The 24,563-nt window shown below is 39.1% G+C and overlaps 1 protein-coding gene across 1 annotated transcript in view; it reads right to left on the bottom strand.

Annotated features, from left to right (window-relative positions):
• The window catches only part of LOC104469266 (thyrotropin-releasing hormone-degrading ectoenzyme), a gene marked incomplete at both ends in the record, with an annotated part of 94,101 nt that overhangs the window by 52,371 nt on the left and 17,167 nt on the right, over positions 1-24,563 (bottom strand). Inside the window, one exon of the mRNA XM_010083715.1 lies at positions 9,460-9,586. Within this exon, the coding sequence (XP_010082017.1) occupies positions 9,460-9,586 (127 nt within the window). The remainder of the gene's footprint in view (positions 1-9,459; positions 9,587-24,563) is intronic.

Here is a 24,563-nt window from a genome sequence, read left to right as displayed (position 1 = left end):
GTTGCTCTGAGAGTTTAAAGCTAAATAAAATTGTGCTTCTGAAATAAGAGTCTGAACAGGCTTTGTCATGACATTAGCTCTTCCAGGGTTGGAGAGCCAGCACAGCAACTACCGGGTTCAGCAAGCATAACACTAGGCAGAGCTAAAACTAGTACAGAACACATGTTTATAGGCAGGATTGGATGAAAGAGTCCAATGTAATCATTTATAGCTCCAGTTAGACTAATTTGAACTTGTTTCTGAGTCTGGCCTGAAACTGAGTCATCTTCACTTTTCAAATGAAATGCAGGAGGCCTAAAACCTTTACCACAACGTTGAATGAAAAGAAAATAATACTGAAACATATTGGTGCTGCTCTGGTATGTAAAACTACCCGTTTCAATCAACTCAGAACAGAAATTCTTAGTAAAGTGTAAAATCGTCCTGTACTCAAACTGCACATGTAAAAAAAAAGTCTCAGTGAACTATGTTGATGTTTGATGTGGACAGCACTCTGCCACTTTTTTTTCCTCATCAGAAGAATACCTTGATATTACTGAGCTTCACTCTTCAGGGAGGAAAGCCTCTACTTCACATATAAGACAGAAAAAACAGAAGCCACCATATTATCCTTTTTTTTTCCCCACACTTGAAACTGCAGGGTTAAATCAAAACTGGAAATTCCATTAATTGAATTTGAAATTATCTTTATTTAAAATTTGTCATATGATTATGAATCACATACACCCATACAAAAAGTCAAGTGAGCCCTCAGTAAACTTTCATATTTACTCAAATGGTGTCACCATGAACATGTTACTGTTACTCTGTTAGCTCTGTCTGGGGATATACAGATGTCTTGAAGATGCTGTTTAAAGACTGCTCACTGCAGAAAACTGCATAGGTGGACCATATGTTTCATTAGGTCAACAACAGTCATTTCCCTTTTCCATCAAAAGACAGTATACTTGAGCAGATTGTATAACACTTCTGCACTGTTTCAAATGTACAGAGTACAGGGTTTCTACCTCAACTTTGAGAGCAAAGGCCATTACTTTCTCCTCAGTACTCTAGTCAGTTGATATAGACCAACCACATTACCTACTTTCACCCAAACTAAACATTATAGGTACAGTTTTTAAAAAGAAAAATTTCCTAGTTTAGCACATCCTACTGCAATCCAATCTTCCTAAACACTAGCCAAGGATTCACACACACCCCTCTTCATGAACGCCATCTAAATCTATCACAGTATCCTCAGTGATACAACTTCTCTTTCTCCCAAACCCTTCAATATTTGTTTTCATGCCATGCAGCTCTGACTTCCACATGCTAACTTTCATAGTGCCTTCCCATGCACCAAAAGTAACTCTCCCAATATCCCAATGACATATAGCCCTATCCCATAATAAGAAACACAGTCCTCAGTACCTATACAAACATGAAGTTCATCATGGGGCCAAGGCCTAAGGTTTATCTACATATGCTTCTTTTAGACAAAACTACTGTTGCTGGTGTAAAAGGTTTCAGGTACTAGTCCAAGCTTCTGATGAACCCTCTCACCTGTCAGATCTAACAGATTATTAACAATCTTCAGTAGCCTCTCAAAGAAAAAAAAAAAAAAAAAATTTCAAAAGCTGGATATGGTCAAGATCATTCTGGTTCCAACAATACCATTTTACAGCAGAAATCAGTACTACTCTTCTAAATCTGATATCCATAAGTAAACGTTTCTGGTCAAGAACAGTATGATTAAGCTAACAAAAAGGCAATCACTAGCAGCCCCAGAGAAGACAATCAGGGATGAGAGCTCTGCTCAGGCAGAGCGAAAGGAGCAATAATGAAAACTACTTTCGCCACGGCTATCTAAAAGGTATTGTGGATTCATGTGCTTTTATGCATTTAACCATGTCGCACCAGGTAAAAGTTCACACAGTTGCCTGGTGATTCCCAGAATTTCTGTGGAGTTTCTGTGTCTGTCTAGGATCTCATGCCATTTTATAAAACCTACAGAAGGATTCATCTCATCTTTTAGCCATCTGAAAAACAGAGGTCATATTTAAACTAGTCTGACTATTTTCCTTTCTCTGTAGTAAGCAGAGACACCTCCACTGGTACCTCTGCAGGGAAGATTTCTTTTTCCTAACTTACAATAAAACTCACCGTTTTCTGAAGGGATCTATGTTTCTCAAAGGGTAAAGAACTTAGAGTAGATGCTGCTGCTAAAATTCAGTGTACCCACTTCTACATTGGTGCTAACTACTCAAATGACTTACTGAAGAGCAGCTCAGAAAAAATCTATTTACATTCAGTTGAAGGACTCAGGGCTCACAAAAAGCTCTGACATTTCCATGAAGTCGCCTATTACACTCTTGTAACAACAGCATCACCATTGATTTTTTTTTTTTTAATTAATCATTTAAAAGCCAAGCTGATTTAGCTGAGTAGCTAGTGGGGATGCCAGCAGATTTGGTCACCTTCCTTTTACTATGGGCTAACTGACCCGCTACTGACAATAATGCTACTAACCAAACATTTTCCTTGTTCGAGAGGTTTGGATTGTCTTCATGACACAATTAAGAAGGGAGGGAAATCGCTACATAATGAAAACATTTCAGTCAGAAGATTATAATTTCCACCAGTGTCCATTCATTTTTATTTTATATAAAGATGCTTTATGACTATATGGAACTTTTCCTGTCTCCTGCAAACAATATCAGACATATCACAAGTCACCAGAGAGAGATGAGGTTTCCCTTAAACTTCCAAAACTAGTTACAATGCCCATTATGAGCTGTATTATATTAATTACTGGAATTAATTGGCTTACCATTTAAAAGAGTTTAGAGTAATAGAGTAAGTACTAAGCAAAGATTATTTTTTCCCTTCTTTCTTAACCTCATATTATGGACTCATTTCCTACTCAGTTTGTTTCAGCTTAGTAACTCATGGTTCCTTTTCAAATTTCAAAGCATTGCTCTGAGAAAAAACATTGTTTTTTCCTACAGCTAGAGCTGGAATTTCTCCCTCTGGAGCCCTGACCAGCTGCTGTTTTGAAGTGTTCACAGTTTAGAAATTTAAAAAGAAAAAAACAAAAACAAAAAAAAAAAAACCACCTCCCAACAGAGGTTTCAAAGGTCAGGGTAAGAGTGACATAGTTCATTCTGTGTACGAATGCTCTGTATCAACAAATAGCCCGCTGTGTACAGAGGCATTAGGCTTGTTTAAAGTAACTGGTCAAAGAAAATATCAGCTTTCAATTCTGCTGCCTAAACATGGATGATAGCCCCAACTGAGATGCTCAATGTTATTAAAAAAAATCCATGTGGAGCTGTCAGGTATGGGCCAGTCATGGACCAAGAGGATCTCCTCTGGAGGCCAGCAGGAGCAGTAGCTAGGGGTCTTCAGGACAGCCCAAGGCATTTTAAACAGTAACAGATAATTATGTTTAGGCACACTAATAAAGTTCGTAGCGACTCCTCTCCTGCCCTTCCTCATTCCAGAAGTCTATGTGCCACTCCCTGTGTATCTCCCTTCCCATGCTTCTTTCTCCTAGACTCAGAACACCACACAACTAACAACTCATTCAAACTCAACAGAGTCTAACATTCCTTTCCCTCTCTCCTACAGGGCTGTGATGGATTCTTTCTCAGTGGAAGAGACTGGACAGCTTTCAGAAATACTGTGTACAGTTCAAACAGACACTACAGCTATAATGTCATAAGAACGCTATGAAAATCTACAAGCCTTGGCATGCTGAAGGTCAGATCAGATCAGCATTTCTTAAATTTTCAAGCTGGCAACCTCTTCATCAAGAAACCAAACTGACGATCGTTGTCAACCACTGTAAAAACAAGACTAAAAAATGCATTAATTACTGCCTTCATTTTATAGATAGAGAAGGAAAAATGAGCCATCTTGCTTGTTTTAATATAGCAATTCCAGGTCAGAGTTGGACAAGAGGCCACCTTACTAGGGAGAAATACAAAGTATGAGAGCAGAACTAAAGCAGAGAATGCAGACAACAACGCAGAGGGTCATCCTAGAAGAAGCAGAAGAGACAGGAGGAAGGACAAACAAAAGGGAAGTAAAAAAGCAGTAGCAGCAGAACGAGTGTTGATGAAGATGATGGAAGATCAAGCAAGGCAGGAGGCAATATTGCAATGAACAGGTTAGGAACGTGTCAAAGAGTCAAGCTAATAATAAAGCAATTTTAAAAAGTGAACAGTTAATCACCAGCGCTCTTGGGAAATCACTTGGCCATCCTACAACAACATCCCAAGATGTTTATTCTGGGCCTGCAATGCCTCACACAGCAACAGGAAGCAGTACCCACTCTCACCAAAATATTCTCTGTCAGCAATCAAGGAATAGAGCAGAGGTACATGAGTTTCCTTTAAAAATCAGAACAGTTCCCTCCTGAACTACTTCTTTATACGGCTGAGCTATTTTTACATCATAAGGAGGAGTTTAAATTCTTCCATTATACACTTCAAAAACTGAATCCTGTTCTCCAAAAATATTAAAAGAGCAAATGTTAATGGTCTGATTTTGTCTTCCATTGTGTAGCACATACACTAAATCCCTTGGAAAATCATTTTCTGAGACTTTGCATTCACAATTTTAAAGTGTTTTATGCTGCATAATGTAAACAAGACCTTATCATTTTTGCATGAACCAGGTAATTAGTACTTCGAACATACATGTAAGAAAAAAACATAATATATAACAGACATAACTCCAAAGTTTGTTGTACAGCAAATCTAAAGAAAAAGATACTTCCTAATGTCTAGAAAAAAAAAAAAAAGTTATGTTTTAACAGTACAGTGCTCACACAAACTGCAGTATTTGTAAATTAAATATTGATTCATATCCACCGACCACAAGACAAAACAGTACAGGGTTTTCTTTCACCCGGACTTTCTGTAACATACGCAGCCATGTCCCAGAAGCGGATTCTTCAGCTGTCTGTACTTCTACCTTTCAGGACACTTTCAGTGGTGAATTAAAAGCTTTCTGAGAAGCCCAAGTTTTTCCCAACACTATGCAAGCTCTCCATCACTAAAGTGCCTTAGATATGTCTACTTCCTGGGTCTACACATCATGAAAGTTTAATGGTACAAATAACACTCCAATTAAGCTCAGGGGTTAATAAAACATCTTTTTGGCTCACTTAGCTGCTCCAGCAGGAGACTCTGCCCGTATGAGATTTGAACCATCCCCAGGAAGATCTCCTCTCCACTGATGAAATAAGGAACCTAGGGCAATCAGCTTGCTAATTTAGATATGTCAGCCAAGTGCCTAAAGTTGAATGAATCCAAGCAAAGTGCCTATCAGTTAGGCACTGTGTGTCTGACCCTTGAGACATCCAAGTTCCTTTACACAACCCACAGTGGTTACACTAATTACATGGATGTCTAAATATAGCACTCAGAATAAAATAAACTGAGTTGTAAAATGAGTTTTCAGAGAAGAAATAAACGTATCCCACTGTCACTGTGATACCGCAATGCTATTAAGAGGAGGAAAACCAAGTCCCACAAACCCACAAATCTTCACGCAAGTAGCTTCTTTATGCACCACACACGAAGTTTGCTCAGTCTTTTATAACTGGTGCCTTGTAAAGTCCCCTAGTTCCAGTACCTGAAGTATCCTGGAAAAGAGATTCTGTGGCCTTTTCATAGAAACACTTGGGAAACTGGAAGACTATGAAGATGCAGATAGCCCTGCCCACTCGGACACAAAGACTTCCTAGCACAGTATTCTGCTCTCCAACAGTGGCCACAAGCAGATGTTCAAGAAAGGGTAAGACCAGGGAAGTATAAATAGCACTCTCTTGACTATTTCCCAGCATCTATTTTTAAACCATGACATCTCCTCCCATGGAGGACTTCTCCAAGTACTTCTCCATGTCTCCCCTTGGACCTTTTTGCATTTACCATCTCTTTTGACAAAGAGTTTCACAGATCTACCACCTGCTGCAGTAACAGCAATCTTTTTGCACTCTCCAGCTGTCTCCTGATAACCTCACTGGCTGGCCCTTTAGTCTTGGCTGGAAGAGACCATCATCTCCTCCCCCCCAAATCACTCACAGCTTAAGAGTCACAACTGTCCACATGTAAAGAGTGCTTACTTACCAAATCGTTCCCCAAAGGGAACCTATTCCAGCCTCAAAGATCCTCGTAAGAAAAAACTCTATGCATACAAAGGAATTTTTCTGTGTATTGCAATTGGATTATAATTAAATGTGATACAAATACAGAAATGAATTTTATATTCACCAGCCATAGAAACACAATTAAAAACCCTACTGTATATCTTTTTCAATTAAATAAAACCCAAGGCTTTATCCACCTCTCATTTTAACTAGTATTTATAAAGATTTTTAGTCTTCAAAAATCTGGTTTCTAAAGACCTGATGTATTTTTCAGAAACAAAATTAATACAAGAATTAATAGCTTAAAACCCTACACAAGCACTTTCCAGTTCAAAATATGATGTGGAAAACAAGCACATCTCTACAAGCTAAGTAGAACTTTTAACTGTGGAAATTGGTTATTCAAATCTAAGTGTTCCTGCTCCGGCAGGGGGATTGGACTAGATGATCTTTCGAGGTCCCTTCCGATCTCTAACATTCTGTGATTCTGTGAAATGAGAAAAATCCCCAGTTCACATTCATTACCAGAATTCACTTCAATTGGCAAACAAATCTACTGTTCCAGTACATCCAGAAGACAGTACAGGCCATAAGACCAAAAAAATCTTAGTCATTGGATGACGAAAAGGTTCCTTCAGATTCTCCACAGTTCCAAATGGTAACAGAGGTTGCCAAGAAGCCAGAGGAGCCCACAGCTGGCAACAGCAACCACAGACATCTGACTTCATGTAATTCCAGGAACAAAGCTTGGTCAAAAACAGTCAAGTAGCCAAGAGTGTCACAAGAAAGTGGTTCCTATAGAGAACACTAGCTGATTTACTACAATCTCAGATGAAAAGCACTAGTTTCAAACGCCAAATATCTGTGGAAATGGACCTCAATGAAACAAAAAGTGAACAAACAAACACAGGTCCCTCTGATATAGCAACACATCTGAAGCCTAAATGTCCTCAGATACACCCACATCCACCATACAGATTGTTCAAATGGATGACCACGCAGACAATGGAAGTCCTTCACCAAGGGTTGCAGGGTCCTTTGTCTCCACGCACAACCCCAGCACCCAGCATTGACACTAAACACATCGCTGAGTAGCCAATACAGCTCCTGCATAATAAGCTGGTCAGTATTTCAACAGCAGAATTCTTTTGAAAAATATAAAATTTCTTTCCAACTAAAATAATTACATTTGGTTTAGTTCATTCTTGTTAGAAATGGACAATACATAAACAAAATTTTTCATTCTTTAAAACATCTACATTTGAAATAGAACATTTGCTACAAAATTGACACTGTCATTAAAAAGCTTTCTAGACTACATTCGTCAATTTTCACTCCCACTTGAAGACATTTCACATTTCATTTACAAATCAAATGAAACACTCCTGAAATGTCCCAAAAAAAAAAAAAAAATCCTGATTTTTCTTACAACCTTAATGAAGTACCCAATCCTTTGTAGTGGTGACAGCAGCACATCAGTTGACAGTCCCAAGGCTTCAGAGAGCACAGGCATGTTTTCTGTATCAACGCATCCTCCTGATGCACACTCCTTACACTGCTGTAGCTAATGCTGCTTTGTCTTTTCCCTCAGAAAATTCTTTAATACTACTGCAAAATCAATATCATAGGAAGACTAGAGTGTTTTAATTTTTTAGTCTTTCTATTCACCTGCCGGACTACTGTCCCTAACCTTCCATTTTTCAGAAAAAAAAATAAAATTCACTCCTTCAGCTTAAAGACGCTAGTAGCACATGCTTAAACTTATGTTCTGATGAACTCAGAACAAAGATACCTATGTTCATATGCAAATCAAATTTTCAAATTGCAAATTATTCCCTATAGTATTACTACAGAATAACTAAAGTTTTCAAGCCATTTTTCATATTAACTCAACAATTTTACTACAAGTATTTGATGAAAAAATACAATTTTACTTGTGACTATTCCTCTGTTCTGTCCCAAAGAGATCCAAACTGGAACATACTCATTTCCGATGAGATTTTTTTAAAAAGACATACTACAGCATAATGATAACCCATGAAGCACGCTGAGTTGAAAGACCATATGTTGCAATTGTGAAAGATATTCTGAAGCAGATACAGCCACTACTGCCTGCTGCTACCTGGCATCCTCAGTAAACTACCTGAAGCAATGATTGGAGTCCCACTGTTTGTCCTTTATATTCAATGGAATTTTTTTAATTATTTTTTTCCTCCTAAATTTTTGGCACCTGTCAGTCTGTAACTTCCTTTATGAAATCACCGTTATGTACCTGAAGCCAGGTATGAAAGGATACACAGAAAGTCTGATGCAGATACCATGTTTAACACATATGCACATTTCTCCAGGAGAACACTGCCTGTAACCCATCATTTAAAGATGACAAGAAACAAATGCCACAACATTCTTATAAAAAATTCATGCAACAACCTCATCTAGCAACATCAATTACTTTATCTATCTCCTACACTGTTAGCTGTAAGACTAATAAAGCTACTCAGCAGGCAAGGGATTTAATGAAATAGACCCCGAGTTCCTGGGAGGATCACCTGTGGTTCCAACTCTAACACTTCTGATCAAATACAAGCTCTCTTCCTGCTGCTCAGCAACAGGCTTTACTGGATCTTGATCAAACATGCTCCAAAGGAGGGAGGATGTAATAATATGGTGTAAAGTATTCAAGTGTGTAGGAGTACAGTTGAGTGTGGTGAAAGGAAGAAGGAGAAGAAACGATTTAAAAAATAATAGGAACTGACAGCTTTTACATTTAGGTCACTTGAGCAGCAAAGCAAGTTCGCAGCAATTCTTTCAATAAGCAACAATACAATTAAGCATATGTACTAATCACCATTAATAAACCACATAAACCAGTATTAAAAAATACTGTCTTGCACTGTTACAGGTTCCCAGGTTCCACAAATACTTTCAAATTCTGTTCCCTAAGGCTTAGGCATCAAGATACAAACATTACAAAACAAACATCTCCCAGTGGCTATCTAATGAAAGTAAAGACCAAAATAAACAGCATCAAAAAAACCCCAACCCACTTATCAGTGAAAGGTCTCAAGTTCTCTTCCCATTGCCTAACAAATTTCAGTACTGTCTGCTACCTGCTCCTTTCAGTGCAAGACTGGAGAGGGGACAATTTGGCTTCCCTTCTCTGCAAGGAAGAGATGAAAAATTCCTTACTTATTGATCCTTCTAAAATAACCCAAACATTCCTTACCTTTAAATCTAGTGCATTCCAGCCTTAAATGTCCTTTAAAAAAGCTGACTTAATCTCCCATCTCTGGGTGAACTTCATGTTCTGGGGTAAACCTTACCTAATTTTGGCAGGGAATAGGGCACTTTAAAATAATCTTCATAAAATTCAATAAGTCTTCTCGTAATATTTAGAGCATAGTCCCCCGATCCTCTTCGGATTGCATCAGGTCTTGCATATAACCGTATCTGTGAAAAAACAAAGCAAAAGACTTATCATTTCAGCATCTACATTTTAAAGCTATCCTACCTGCAGAGGTGAACTATTCTAAGGTTGTTGTGAGATGGCAGGATTATTCTCTTAAAGCCAAAGCCGACTGTCATACATTTGTCAAAACATGTCATAGCTGAAAGCCAGAACTTCCACAATCAAGGTTACAAAGTTGAGAAGTCACAGTCTCCTACTTGTGTTGCCAAACAAAAGACCTAACACTCTTTGCATCAAAATAAATATTCAAAGAAAAACACTTATATGTGCTTGCTAGAGATATGATGGGAGAGTGGATTAGTATAATGGTTCTCTGCCCACATTGAATGTAGGCAGGATGCAGTGGCTCAGTAGGAGAGAAGTTCATGGTTTATTAAAGGCACATTATATAGAGTCCTGAAAGTATTAATAGACTGTGGAGAAAAAAAAAAAATAACCGTTCTCTTTTCTTTTCTCTGGCAGCGACACAGTTACAAACCTTGATGAGCTATGGAAGACTGCAAAAACAACCATTTATAAGCTCATTCATGTACACAAACAATTAACATTCCTGAAACCTCCACGACCGCTTCAGGCCTCTGTTTTCAGAAAGCAATAAGTTAAAGCTGTTTATACAAGCCACAGACTGCTGTCTTCAGTATAAAATAGCTCACACATCTGACTACGGGGAGCACCAAAGTGAACAGAACTCACCTTCATAATTCAGCATGCAAATGCAACCAGCTTCCCTCCCGATCAAGGAGGCAGCGGAAAGCACTGCCAGCTTATTTATCCCTGTCCTTACAGTCCTTAATGTTTCCTTAGTGCAAAGATGACATACAGCCAATGAGAACTGTTAACGATGAAAGGGATAGAAAAGAGAGCCACTTTTTGCTCTCCCTCCTCATCCTCGCTCTGATGAACGTGGCCACTGGGAAGCAGTGTGTGCTTTGTGGCTGCAGCAGAAGGTATCTCCCTGCAGTCCACAATGACCTGACAAACAAGACTCTACTAAATGTCAGTCCCAATAACCTCTGATTCGCTAATACTTTCTGTGGTAGGATTAAATCCCAGACAGGGTTCTGAGGAAAGCAGCAGGGCAGAAATGAGAAAATATCAATGTAAACGTGAAGCAGAAATATCAGTTTTGAAATGTTTCTAAATGCTCTGCTCTGGACCAAGAAAACCCAATGGGATTTTCAGCTTCACTGAAAGCACTACCAAGCACTGCTTTACTCCTCTTTTCCTGAATCACATTCAGTTACTCAAGTGGAAACCAGCTATCAAACCTCAGTACACTATACCTGGCAATTCTGTTTTAACCCACTCTCTCTTTGTTTTCACAATTCAGACACATTATTCTGCTTTTTTACTACATCCATCTTCATCTTTTTTCTTTCTGTTGTATTACAGACACAGTGCACAATCAGCCATACATAGTTGTCATTTGTAATGTAAAACAGACAACAGTGTAACCTAATGAGACATGTAATAAAGCAGACTTCTCATAAACACCACCTGAAAGCATATAAACTATTATCTGAACACCTCCAAGTCACTATTTTTGTTTATTGCTTCCTTCCACAGTTAAGTGACCTGTACATTAAATGTTCCCTTATCTGCTAAACTAAATATATTTTTTAACAAAATATATATTAACCACACAGATCCTAATTCAGACATTTGAAAACCTTTAGTTTATGGAAGGATGGTAAGAATCACAATTAGATTTGTGATGAACACTGCTTTGTATCATTAAACCTTTATACATAATTTTGCATAATTGATTTACTGGCACAGTTGACTGTATCAGCAAATTAGGGAAAAAAAAAAGTCAGCCAACCAAGTATGCAAAAAATCATTCAGTTTGACAGTGGCCAAATGTGTCCATAATAAGCAATAGGAGAACAGAAGAGAAGAAAAAAACAGGTACACGTGAAAAAAAAAAAAAAATCAAGGTTCAACTTACTGCATTACAATGTATGTCTTTTGGCAAATGCAGAAAAGGCATTTAGTGATGTCTGAGATGGAGTCCAAGAACCAAAGCTCAAAAACCGCAATGCTACAAACTTTAATTTGCCACCTGCCTAGTGCCGAATAGAGTTTTATTTTGCCTGTGAAGTTTCTCTGGGTGCATCTCTCCCTGTCCAGAACAGCTCTGGACTGCCACGGCTGCATGGCTCACACCGAGGTCACCCCTAAGCTGGAATAGTTCAGAAATTACCCGTGCCTTTGCCCAGGTCTCCCTGGCTTTGAGGCAACAGGCATTGCTGAAGCATGCCAGCCATCTTCAAATGCTGGGTCTGCTTCTGCCTTTCACCCAACAACCACTGAATGTGAAATGTATGGAGGAACCTTAGAGGCATAATCGCAGACTTACCCCTGGCCTCAGCAAATTCCCTCTTGGTTAGCAGAGGGCTACCACAAGGGACAGTCTGTGACACTCTGCCTACCTGTCTGGCTGTTTTGGATTATACCTTCTTAGGTGCCACTCATGATATGAGGAGCTGGGTCCAGAGTTCAGTCTAAAGGATGGCACCTATGAGCTAGAAATCAAAGTCCCTAATTTTCACATACTGATGCCCTTTAATGTGTATGGGCTTATGCTGACCATGTTTTACCTCCAAATCAAAAAAGTGGGGATTATATTATTCCCTTATCTTATATGAACATTCTGAGTATTAAGTAAAAAAAGACTGTAAAGTTTTTCTATATTACCTATTTTCTATATTAAGTAAATAAAACAGAATGAAGATTAAGACATGAGATTTGTTTAGCATAATGTCAATGTCAAGTATACTTAACAGTTTTATTGCACACACTTACAGCACTGTTCCCATTACATCTTATTGCAGTGGTGAAGACTGTATACAGCTTTGACTCTGGTCACAGGTGCCTCAGTTTGGGTATTAAGGAAATTAGTAACACATGATTAGTGACTAAATGAGACGGTGTCAGTCTATGTGATTTGCTTGGCATCTCATGGCAACTCTGGTGGCAGACGCAGCGAGGGAATTCAAAGATGGCATTCAGCCTCGTGGCCACCTGACAGCCTGCACTAAGCATCTTCCAAGTCTGTGAGTTACGAAGGTAGAGACCCTTCAGACAACAAGCATATTCACAGCACACCGGTGTTGTCCTGATGCAGCATAGTTCTCAGCATAAATGACAAAAATACCAGAAAAATATTATGAGGGATCATATTAGTAATGACACTGTCATAATACCTATGAAGATAACAAAGTTCACACAGTCAACCCAAATTCTGGGGTTTTTTTCTTAACTCCTTTGCACCCACATTTGCAACCCCTACCAATCTTTCAACGAAAGTTTTGACTACTAAGAAAATAAAAACCCAAACCTCTAATTTCTCTCTCAAATGGAACCAGACTGACTGCCTCCTTCTTACCACAAGTTTGAGTAACCAAGCTTGCACCTTCAGCCCTACAACCCAGCCCTCCACTTTGACATTTATAAGACACTGTTGTTCTTACACCACACAGCCACTGATGGAGGAGACCAGACGCGTCTCACTGGAAATAATTTTCACTTTTGTAAACAGCAGAGCAAGAAGTTATTATAGATCCTAAATGAAATTGCTGCAATGTATTTTTTCTTATTCTTTTCTAAAGTGAGAAAAAATGTGAGTTGTTTCCCCTTGTTTCCTTTCCAGAAGCCCTGGACTATTTTCATTAGAACTTTAAATAAAGACAATACAACAGCCACGCTCAGATAGTACAACAGAAAAACTTAATCCTGAAGGATTAATTTAAAAATATTAGTAACCTAACTCAAGTTCTCAAAATTACTTTGTCAGCATTATCGGAAAAAATACTAAAATATTCCTGAAACTTGTATGGTATTTGTTATAAGTGATCAATAATCTAGTTCTCTATAGTTAGTCAAAAGTATTTGTTGCACTAAAAGTGTACTTTCAAAAATAATTTGTACATATTCAACATTTTCTGTAGTCTCTCCTAATATTTCAGCACTTGTTACATAAAATAAGTCAAAGTAATTTAAAAATATTTTTAATACCAGGTTGCCAGAACAGTTCAATGTGATTGTAAATGTGAGCTGTTTCCCACAGTGAGGGACAGTTGTGATATATGCCAAGAAACGTGCAACAGATTTAGAACAAATCACATCTAACTAAAGTCAGATTATTAACCACTATGCATGAGAAAATCTTCCTGTCTACAGCAGATAAAAATTATTAATCAAAAAGAAAGTTATCACTTAACAAGAAAAAAATTCTGCATCAGGATGTTTTCAAGATGCAGAGGAACTATTTTCCTTATAGCACATGGCATGTAAACAGAAGATCCCGTCAGTGGTCCTGCTTCTCATGATCTGAACTATCAGTGGTCAAAATTCTTGACTTATTACTTCAGAGTGTTTAAAAAAAAATGTGAATTAGTAACTATATACAAGGTACAATGGGTAAATTCTGACAAGTACAAACCATAAATAGCAATGAACATCATAATTTCTGGTGAATAGTATGTTCATTGAAAATGTTTCCATTGTACCAAAGACCAGTGATAATTTCAGCATATGGTAAACAGAGGAATGAGTTCAGAAAAAGTAGAACTCATTTTGACATTTGACATTGCTCTGTTTTGACATTTTAAAATCACTAATTTTTTTTTTCTTTCTTTTCCATTAAAATTGAAGTACATTTAAAAAAAAAAGGATGAAAGGGATTAAGAACGGCAAGGAAAAACCTGCAGTCATTTTTTCACTTTCTGTGAAATATTTCAGGTAAAACTGAAGGCTTTGTTTAGTTTTGCTTTGCAGGTGGGAAGAATATGGAATACATTCAGCATTTTGACCACAGAAGTAAAAATCCATTACTTACACATGTCTAATTGCAAGAAGACTGCTGTCCGACCTTCTCCCTCTGCAGGAATTCACCAAAGATGAAGGAAGACAAGAGAAAACCACAGTGTGTTCTCCCTCTGGCATTAGAGGAAGACACTAATAACCTTTGCTAGAGGTGCCACAAGCCTGCCAACCTGTTTCCCCAAGGAATTAAGGAAGCTGACATCCTGGCAGAAATCAGGATGTTACAGTAAGAGGCTTCCAAGTCTGAAGTGTGCCATACACCAGAGCTCACTTCTTACTTTAAATAGCCACATCTACATTTGAAGCCTGCTCTTAAAGACATTATTCTCTACACCACCTCCTATTTTATGCGTGCAGCCTCTTTGAAACCTTCATTCTTACAGTGGTGTTATCTTTTTAGGGGAGTGTCACCTTGCTTGATATCAAGACATTTTTATTCTTTTATTTATTGTAACATTAAAGTTTGCTGATCACCATTATCCCATATAATAGTCTGCATTCATTCTGCAAGACATCTTTTCTTTAAATGTTTAGCCATCTTTTCCATGTTCTAAAACCACTCCAATTGCCATCACTGCCTCCCCTGATGCCCTGAGGGGATCACAGCTCACTGGATGAGAAATCCTACTCCAAGGGAATAAAGTGCACCTCTGTTTTAGCAAGGGAAGGCTTGTGAGAGCAGATGGCTCATTGGGATCTAACCACCTAACACAACACCCGCTGACTTCAACTGAATGACTCCTGTTAACTACAGGAGCTTTAGACAGACTTTCAGAGGAGACATGACTGATCCAGCCCCCGGGGGAGGGACACTTCTGCCAAGGCAACCTTCACCTACAGCATGTGCTATGTCTACAGTCCATGTTTTCAGATCACCACTCAAGTAGTCCTTGTTAGGCAGTGCACAGGTAAAAAAAAGAAAAAAAATAGTCCTTTTAAATGGCAGTCTTCTGGTTGTGACCACTGATAGTTCAGATCATGAGAAGCAGGACCACTGACTGGATCTTCTGTTTACATGACATGAGCTATAATGAAAACAGTTCTCTGCATCTTGAAAACATCCTGATGCAGATCCTACACAGCAGTAACCATTGCTGTATCTCCGCCACAGCATCAGGTACAACAAGGCCAGTTTTGTTCCTGACTAGAGGAGAAGATGCATCTATAATCATGGTTTGGGTCAGAAGGGACCTTAGAAAGCATTTATTTCCAACTCCCCTGCTGTGGGCAGGGACGATAATAATTGCAGCCCTTGGTTCACACCATCTAATACCACGGTCATTGCCACACACGCGACTCCACAAAACCACTCCCAAAGGTACTCTTGACCCACGGAGAGCCTTTGCCCAGCGCTGACTGCTGTCACATCACATAGGCCTGTAGGACCACTAGAGACCTGAATCTCTCTTTTGTGCAGCTTGGCACTATTACAGCATCTTTCCAAGGAAAAGAGGCTAATGTTCAAAAAATGGCATCTACCTATTTTGCTACTGTCTAGATTTCTGCTCCCCCTTTTTTTTTTCTTTGGTACATTTTGCTGAATGTACAGACTGGGAGCAAATGAGGTGTGGAAATTGACCAGCAAAAGTCTGATGACAAACTTAACTCTTGTTTTCTCAGGCAAGCAGGGATTAGGTAACCTTGTATCAACACAGGAATTCACAATTAAGGATAGTTTCCCCTCCCACCGACTTCAAGCAGAATTAAAAGTAACTTTGTCAGGTGTTTTAAGGCAGCTCAGAGTGCTTTCCCATTATGAAACAGATGTTTCTGCACATCAGCTGGTGTCAGCAATGCCATCCTGGGAATAATTCTTGTTCTTTAATCCCTCCTCAAAGCCAGCAGGCTCCACATAAAGCATTGTTCTTAGGAGGCCTCTCCAAACTAGCTCCAGTCTTCCATGTGACTATACCCAGATGCTCAGCCCAGAGCTGGTACACCTGGGATTGCACTCACGATGATTTAAAATCTCCATTCAGAAAAGCACTTACGCATATATTTAGTTTTAAACATATGTTTAACCCCACACAATGCATTTCAGAAGGTCCTACCATTTCAACAGAGCAGCCACTTACAAATTTTATACAGGGGGAGGAAATATTCTTGTGCTTTTTATTTCAAGATCCATGATACTCCTACAGCAAGTGACACTCTCAGATGAAAAACTCATGCATTGCCTTTGTACTTAAAAGCTTCAATCTACTTGATAATCTGAGATCTCTTTTATCTTTATTATGCTCACTGACTATTTTAAGCACAGGTATTGCTTTTATTATTATTACAGAGATAAATACATGTTCACATTACACATTTAACACAGCAGACAGATGTTTGGACACAATAGTCTTGGCTGTGACCTCCTTGGGTCAATTCAGCAAACAAGTTCTGCAAATGAGTTCTTAAATGGGATAAATTCAAAAGAAATAACACTTCACTACATACGCGAACAAGCTACAAGCCAAGTTCCACTAAGAATGTGTATGCGCTGCTTCACATGAGTGCATAACTCTACAAGTTTTGTGTGTTCAAATGCAATAAATTTTAGAACACTGATGAGGGAAGGAGAGAACGAGAGAGGCAGCTGTAGTGAAAGATCAGCTCTCCTGTATTGAACATAGTTAAACTTGATAATGGGAAGAAATGACAGAAAAATGCCTTGTTTCAATCTCCTATTCATTATTCATCATGGACAATACCCAAAAGACACTGTATGGTAATGAAATGTGCTTACTGAATACCGAAGGGACAGCTCATCTTTATAAAGAGATTACTTTTCTCTAAACTGAGCAGTCACGCACAGCACTGCACTGAGCCTTTTTTGGATACAATTATAACCAAAAATGTTTTAATAAATTTAGGACTTTTTTTTCAAGACAGCTGGCAACAGGAAGAATTCAATGACATGATACTTTCTAAGGAAACACTGTTTTGCTGGAGATTGGGTAGACTTTTTTTTTTAAAGTAAACAAGCATCATCTTTGCATCTTAATTCAAGATAGCTTTAACTGGTTTAATAAAAGTTAAAATAAGAGAAGTCATCACTAAAAATAAAGTTTAGATGAAAGAAATGGTCACAGAGGGACTTATACTGGCAGAGAGGTGTCTCAGGAAACTAAATGCAAGCACAGGGGTGCCTGAACATTGTCGCAGGGCAAGGGGAAAGAGGCTTTGAACAGATGTAGCAGGTGTTCCTGGATAAAAGCTCGAAGCATGATCCTGAAGAAGTGAAAGAAACTTCCGGGGTTCCAGTTCTCAGTGGGAAAATGAGGAATATTAAGCAAAAATATTGCCTTGTTTTTTCAGAGTTGTGAAGGAGGGTGAGGGAAGGAATAGTTTTGTGCATCTCTTTTCTAAATAAACATGACTGCATGGGAGAAGCATCTAGTTGCCTCATCAATTTCTCATCTGAACAAATGCTAGTGTTTGCTGACTGCTCCAGCCAAAGGTGCACCAGTATATTCCATCAAGAGGCAAAACTGTCTTGCAGACACACTACAATTTCTAACTTAAGCAGAGATCATAAAATACTTTGGAAAGTTAATGAGCTGCACATGCATATAAATCCAACCAACGCTCAGCTGGCCTAAAATACTATACCAGCTATGTCACTGACCACAGGGCCATTAAGATTCATTTAGAGCACTCAGGATCTGTATCATCTTGTCTCAGGGACAGAACGGGAACATGTTAACAACTAATGTATAGCAAATGTAATTACAGATGCCATTTCATAGCCATTTCAGCCAACTAAGACTGCCACCATCCCACCACTACTCAGTCACTCAGCCTCAACCCTTCCCTTCCATCAGTCCTAGAGCTCATTTCATCTCACAGCACGTTTTCTATCAGACAAGCCCTCTAACTATGCCAGCCAGGCACGTAGTGTCCAGGCAGCCCAGTTTCCTCACCTGGCCACCCATCAGGCTGGTGCTAGAGCCCATGGGAGAACGCATTTGTGGATAGAAGAGAGGACCAGGACAGACTGGATACAGATAAACTTGAGTCATAACAGAACTTCAACCTAGGAGGAAGAACTTCACTAGTCTGGGGAATTCAGTGTCTAAATTGTTGAGATCCTCAGTGGTTAGGGATCCTTTCAGTTCTTTGTAGAAGGTGAAAAATCAGCATAGCTTTAAGAAACTAAGATTTACATCATTTATCTATTACACATTAAAACTCTGTATCACAAAACTAGGGGTAAGATGATGTGAGAGTAGCTTTTCCCTCCAGGAAAAATCTGCAGTAGATGCACCTCAAGGGTTAATGCCAGCTTCTATTTCCTTTGGTTGGAGCAAGATTGGATTGGCACTTAAAAGAATTCTCTTATTCAGAGTATTTTTCATGGGTTATTTTATAGTCAAAGCATTCACATGGCACATCATTCATAAATAATATTTCACCTATTCTTGGATAAACAAGAGAGCTACAAAAGTACACAAGTTTAAAGAAAGTGACGTACAACATTCAGCAGCTCTGTAGCATGACCGATTTCACCTGGCTAGAGACTGCTCTGTCACAAGCACACAGATGTTACCTTAGAATGATTTCATTTGAAATTATAATCTGCAACCATTATAGCTGCTGATTTATATTTTGGCATTGTCTAGAGGCTGTCAATATGACAACGAGGTTCCCCTGTGCTCAGCTGGCTACCTAAATAGGAGCAAGGGTTGACTTACTCTCATATCTTTCTGTCTAAACAGAGACAGGCAAAACATGGGGGAAATGAACAGTTATTGTCTCCATTTTATAAATGAAGGATGCAGAAAGATGGGCTTAATATCAATAAAAAAATCTGAAAGAGCTGGAAACAGAATTTAAAATTCCTCACCATCCTAAACCGATAAATCATGTTTTCATCATAAATCATCAAATTACTACTCCTAAAACACATTTTCTGTAAAACAGAAATTGCTCATCTTCAGAAGACATTTTGAAAACTGCAGTTCCCCACATTCACTCGCATCTAAGAGGAACCATACCATTCCCATAATAATATCTTGTCAAGTGGCTATTGTGATGAGACTGTTGCTTAAAGGGAAAGGCTATTTTATTATTCACTTAAAAGAAATTACTTTAAAATATTTCAACAAAGTGGTACCCTACAAAATAGCTACTAAGTAAAGTGATGTACTTGTCCAATGCATAACAAACCTGGGTGGAGATAGAGACAGACTGTACATGACAATCCAATGAAGATGACTGCAAGGGCACACTGGTACTTCCATGTTTCATATAAATTCAGCCCAACCATAGTGGAAACCATTGTCTGGTGGAGATACATTTCACTATACTCATCATATGTTTGCAGTAAATCTTAATTGGTATTAGAAAAAAAAAATCTGCAGTAAATAAAGAGAACAGATGACAAAATGCAGTCCTAAGAAAAGCAAAGGAAAAGCATCGTTCATCTGTGGGCTCAAACGCATTTACTCAATGCATAGCTTACAAAAGCAGCAGTAAGCAAAAGGAACACAGAATATTATCTTGTAAGGTACATGTAAACTTAACAGAAAACCTGTTTGAAAGGTAAATAGACTACTCCTATAAGGTGCTGAGTTTTAAAGTACCCTTTAAAACTTGTTGGCATTGAGAAAACTCAGCGCTTTGTAGACAAGTCCGCATTGTGCTTGACTGAGCCCACAATACTTTTTTAAAAACTGTACCTAGCCCTAAGGAGGGACAAAAGTATGCACATGGGAAATTTTGTGCTCTGACTGGTATAAAATCCATAATAGAAGCAAAAACGGGTTACATCAATAAGAGCAGCAACCATATTAACAGTAAGAGTTCCTTTAGGCTAAAAGCTTGTCGGAGCTAAGAGACAAACAATTTGGCCAGTAGAACCAAAATCCAGAAACCATGAAATAGGGAAACAAGAAATCAAATTTTTAGTATGGACACACACTAAAATCCACTAAAAAACCCTTCATTAATACTCTGTTTCCGACTCTCAACCGATATTCTAAATGTTTTTTAAAACCCTCCAAATCCACAGAACAAAATCAAAAAAAAAAAAAAAGCTAAATGTACTAGTAGTATCCAAACACTTCTGACAAAGCCATGGGCAGAATAAGTGCTTCAGTCAGAGAAGATAAATTAGAGGAGAGGTAGTTATCTATCAATAACATCTCCAACCCATGCTGGAAGGATTCCAGCCCCCTTCTGGGCACACCAATCTCAGTGTAAAACACAAGAATTAAAAAAAAAAAGTCCCAAAGGCAAATTATAATTATAAATAGAGAAAGTAAAAAAGAAAGGCTGAATCAATTATAACATTATTCCTACCTCAGGACTCTCATCTGAGAAAGATCAAGGCCACAACCAGGGATCAAAGTGATTAACCGCCTAACCAGCAGCCAGCAGAAACACATATGAGAAGTGGCAGACCATATATACAGAAAGAATCTGAACTGGCAAACAGGCTTTTTGCACCTTAAGACAGAAGAAGCTGCAAAATTTAAGTACTCTGACATATACAAACTTAGACAAATGTGATAAACAAGACTCTGAGGCATGCTGGTTTTAAACTACATAACACATGTTAATGTAACAACATACGAATCATTTAAATTAAAATAAAATACTATAAAATGTTTACCTGCAGGGTTATTAAGCAAATCACTTCCAATATTTGAAATGCTTAGATATATATGACTATGAAATATTATTTTTGCGCATTTTATCATTCAAATTATATTCCTCAACTTAAAACCTCGACTACTTGGGACACGTTTCCTATTAGAAAGATGTGAGTTAATCAGCAATGTCCTCTGCATGCCTATGCAAAAGGCTATTTGCTAACACCTTCTGACCAGCCACAGCTCAAACACCACATCTGGTTCACATCTGGACAGCTCGCCAGTCAACTAATCAGCTGAGATTAAACTAGGTCTGGATCACTATCACACAAGTTTCCCAAAACAAAGCAATTTGATGAGAGTTAATCTCTTAATTCATACCGATGTGCTTGTTAGCATAGATCAATATAGTTTATTTAGAACAGGATCACGTCTAAGAGCAGAAACAGAATTAAAACCCTTTCATATAAAACAGTCCGGGAAGCTAACTAGCAGAAAATGCAACAAGAAAGTCCAACAGATCATGGGAAGATGGAAAAAAAATATAAGTATTTCTGAAAACTGGGCTTTCCAAGCTTCTAGATGCTGCAGGCATGGCGATCATAGCACTGGCAAAACTGAACTCACACTAAAGGTTTAAGTCTTAAATAACCAATTAATCAGGTAAATAGGAAGACAGAAGCATTTTTTCCACAATAATTTATTTAATTCCAAGCACAATAAAACAGAATCCACAGATATATTCCTTTGCTGACAGTGGGGGAGAACACCGCTGTTTGAATAGTCCTTCCTCCCCTTTCCTTAGCTGACAAAGAAAGTTATTCCCCTGCTTAGCTTCCAGCTGACATCCATGTCAATATAACAGCTTCATTAGTCTCTCTCTTTTTAACACTTTCTTAGAGTCTAAGATAACGTCTCCTCTCATGAGACGTACCCTGACAGCACAGCGCGAGGTAAACCTTTAAAATGGCAGGCTTTATTTGCTCTCATCCTCTCTGTACTCACAGAATAAACTGTGTCTACAACTGGAGGATTTGCACCTCCAAGTATCCAGATTCACAAACATTAATTGCAACTACCAAGGGCAATATCAACCGTCCATGGGCAGCAGGAGCATTTGTGCACTTTAGCAAGTACTGACATGAACAAACACAAAATCTTTTGGAAGCTTCCGTGGGATAAAAACACTGGAAAGGATAAAGCAAGGACTTTGTAATGAAGCTTTCTCTAGGTTCAGTGTATCAGAACAGGACTTCTAGTACTCTTTTTTTCCCCAAAAGTTTCTGGTGCTTGACTTTGTGTTTGGGAGGGCAATAGAAGAGAAGGACAAATGGCCTGATCTTGTCCCCCTGTTTGTGTACTTCAATTATTTGCAACAAAGTATCAGTGAGGAGCATGAGTCCCTGTGCTGAAAATTTGACTTCCATAACAGGCAAACAGTCACTAATGCCACAGGGATCCAGGAAAATCACTAAAAAGAGAAGGGCATTGAAGGAGTGAGCTAGGCAGAGAAAGTGAAGGCTCTCAACTTGTTATTAGTCTATAGTCTATGAAGAGAAGGAAACTACTATCAGAAGCTTTTAAGAAAAATGTTTATACAAATACCACTCAATAATATTCTGCTGCCAGTTTTGCCTAAAGCTCTCAAGTAGCTTGTTGCTACCACCTCTAAAATATCTACTACACTTTTCCCATGAGGGTCTTCAAAGCTGCCATTTCCTATCAGGCACAGCAAAGAAAAAAAAAATCATGAGAGAATATCCTGGTTTCGTCTGGGACAGACCTAACTTTCTTCATAGTAGTTGGTGAGAGGCTATGTTTTGGATTTGTGCTGAGAAGAAGGCTGATAACATACTGATGTTTATAGTTGCTGCCAGGACAGTCAAAGGCTTTTCAGCTCCTCTGCTGTGCCAGTGTCTGCAGGGGCAGGAGAAGCTGGGAGGGAGCACAGCCCCAATTACTAGCCCAGGATTACTAGCCTAGGATTTGATCGTAGGTTTAGGATTGAGATACAAATTGGGCAGTGGTCTATTCCATATCCTGCATATCATGCCCAGTATATAGGTGAGGCTCTGTCCAGAAGCTGCCTCTCTCAGTCAGCTCTCCGTCTCTCAGACACTCAGGCTCTTATCTCTTCCAGGATTTCAGTTTCAGGACTCTCCCTGCCCTGGGATCGTTAACCAGGATCAGGCTGGGTCTTGGTCAGTGGGTGGTGAGCAGTATCACTGTGTATCACTCATTTATATATTTTACTATCATTATTAATATGGAAAATAATAATTATATTGTAGTTTAGTTAGAATCATAGAATGGTTAGGGTTGCGAAGGACCTTAAAGATAATCTAGTTCCAAACCCCCCTGCCATGGGCAGGGACACCTCCACTAGACCAGGTGGCTCAAAGCCTCATCCAGCCTGGCCTTGAACACCTCCAGGGACGGGGCACCCACAGCTTCTCTGGGCAACATGTTCCAGTGCCTCACCACCCTCACAGTAAAAAAAATCTTCCTAGTTATTAAATTGTTCTTATCTCAACCCACAAATCTCTTTTCCCTTTAGCCCTTTAATTCTCTCCCCCATCCCTGGGGCTGGGGGGGAAAGCAAGCAAGCAGATGTGTGGTGTTTGGCTGCCAGCCAGGGTCAAACTACAACAGGGAACTAGAAAGAAACCCCAGGGAGAAGCATCACGGCTGGATTGCAACATCACAGTGCTGATGGACTCCTTAAATTAAAGGTCAAAGCTTAAAAAGTTCCCTGGTTCAAGGACCAGTCAGTCTCATCGTTAATGCCCCAAAGGATTAAGCCTACAAGAGACAGTCAGCCTCCAGCTGCTGTATTTCAGGGACTCACAGATGCTAATCGGCAAGATGCTCCTCCCAAGTGCCTCCATGCATTACACTTAGGAATCCAAACAGGCCTTACAACTTTGACAGCTGCCATTTGATCAGTGTTCAGCTTGCTGATGAAAAAAATAAAAAAGGTTAGTAGTCACAGATTATGGTAAACAACTGATAGGGTACTTTGCCTCTTGTTTTTCTCTCTAACAAAATGAGAGGGCCTCATTACTCGCAAAAAAACCCAGCTAACCACAAGATCAGTGAAGGCCTGTGGGCAATGAGTTCAGTCTCAGAAAACGGTAAGCTTCCAGAGGACAGGGCACGTGGAGACATGAGCAACCTCAGCAGCAGCCTGGACTATGCTTGTGAGGAGAGAGCTCTCCTAGGCAGCAGAGCATGGTGCAGAGGAGCTAGCAGGCACGCTGGCATCGCTGCGTGTTACAATCCAGCATCGCTCAGAGACACGTGTACAGCAGAGGCAGGGCTGTGTCTGAGCTAATAAGCCTTGACTTGCAGCACAGTAAATGACCTGGGACACAATGCTCTGCTGACATTTCTATCCCACTCTCCATTCCAGAGGCAGCTAAATCAGTGCCAATTAAGGGATCACCATGCTGTACTTGCACTGTACTCCACTGAGGATTACTCATCTCTCTCTAAAAAAGAACAGATGTGCTTCATTCATTTTACGTCAATGCAGGAATGGGGTCAAATA

This window comes from Pterocles gutturalis, unplaced genomic scaffold (assembly GCF_000699245.1).
Source record: "Pterocles gutturalis isolate BGI_N339 unplaced genomic scaffold, ASM69924v1 scaffold4440, whole genome shotgun sequence".
In the NCBI taxonomy this organism is placed as follows: Eukaryota; Metazoa; Chordata; class Aves; order Pterocliformes; family Pteroclidae; genus Pterocles; species Pterocles gutturalis.
Note: the sequence above shows the minus strand (reverse complement) of the source record. Positions and strands in the feature narration are given on the sequence as shown.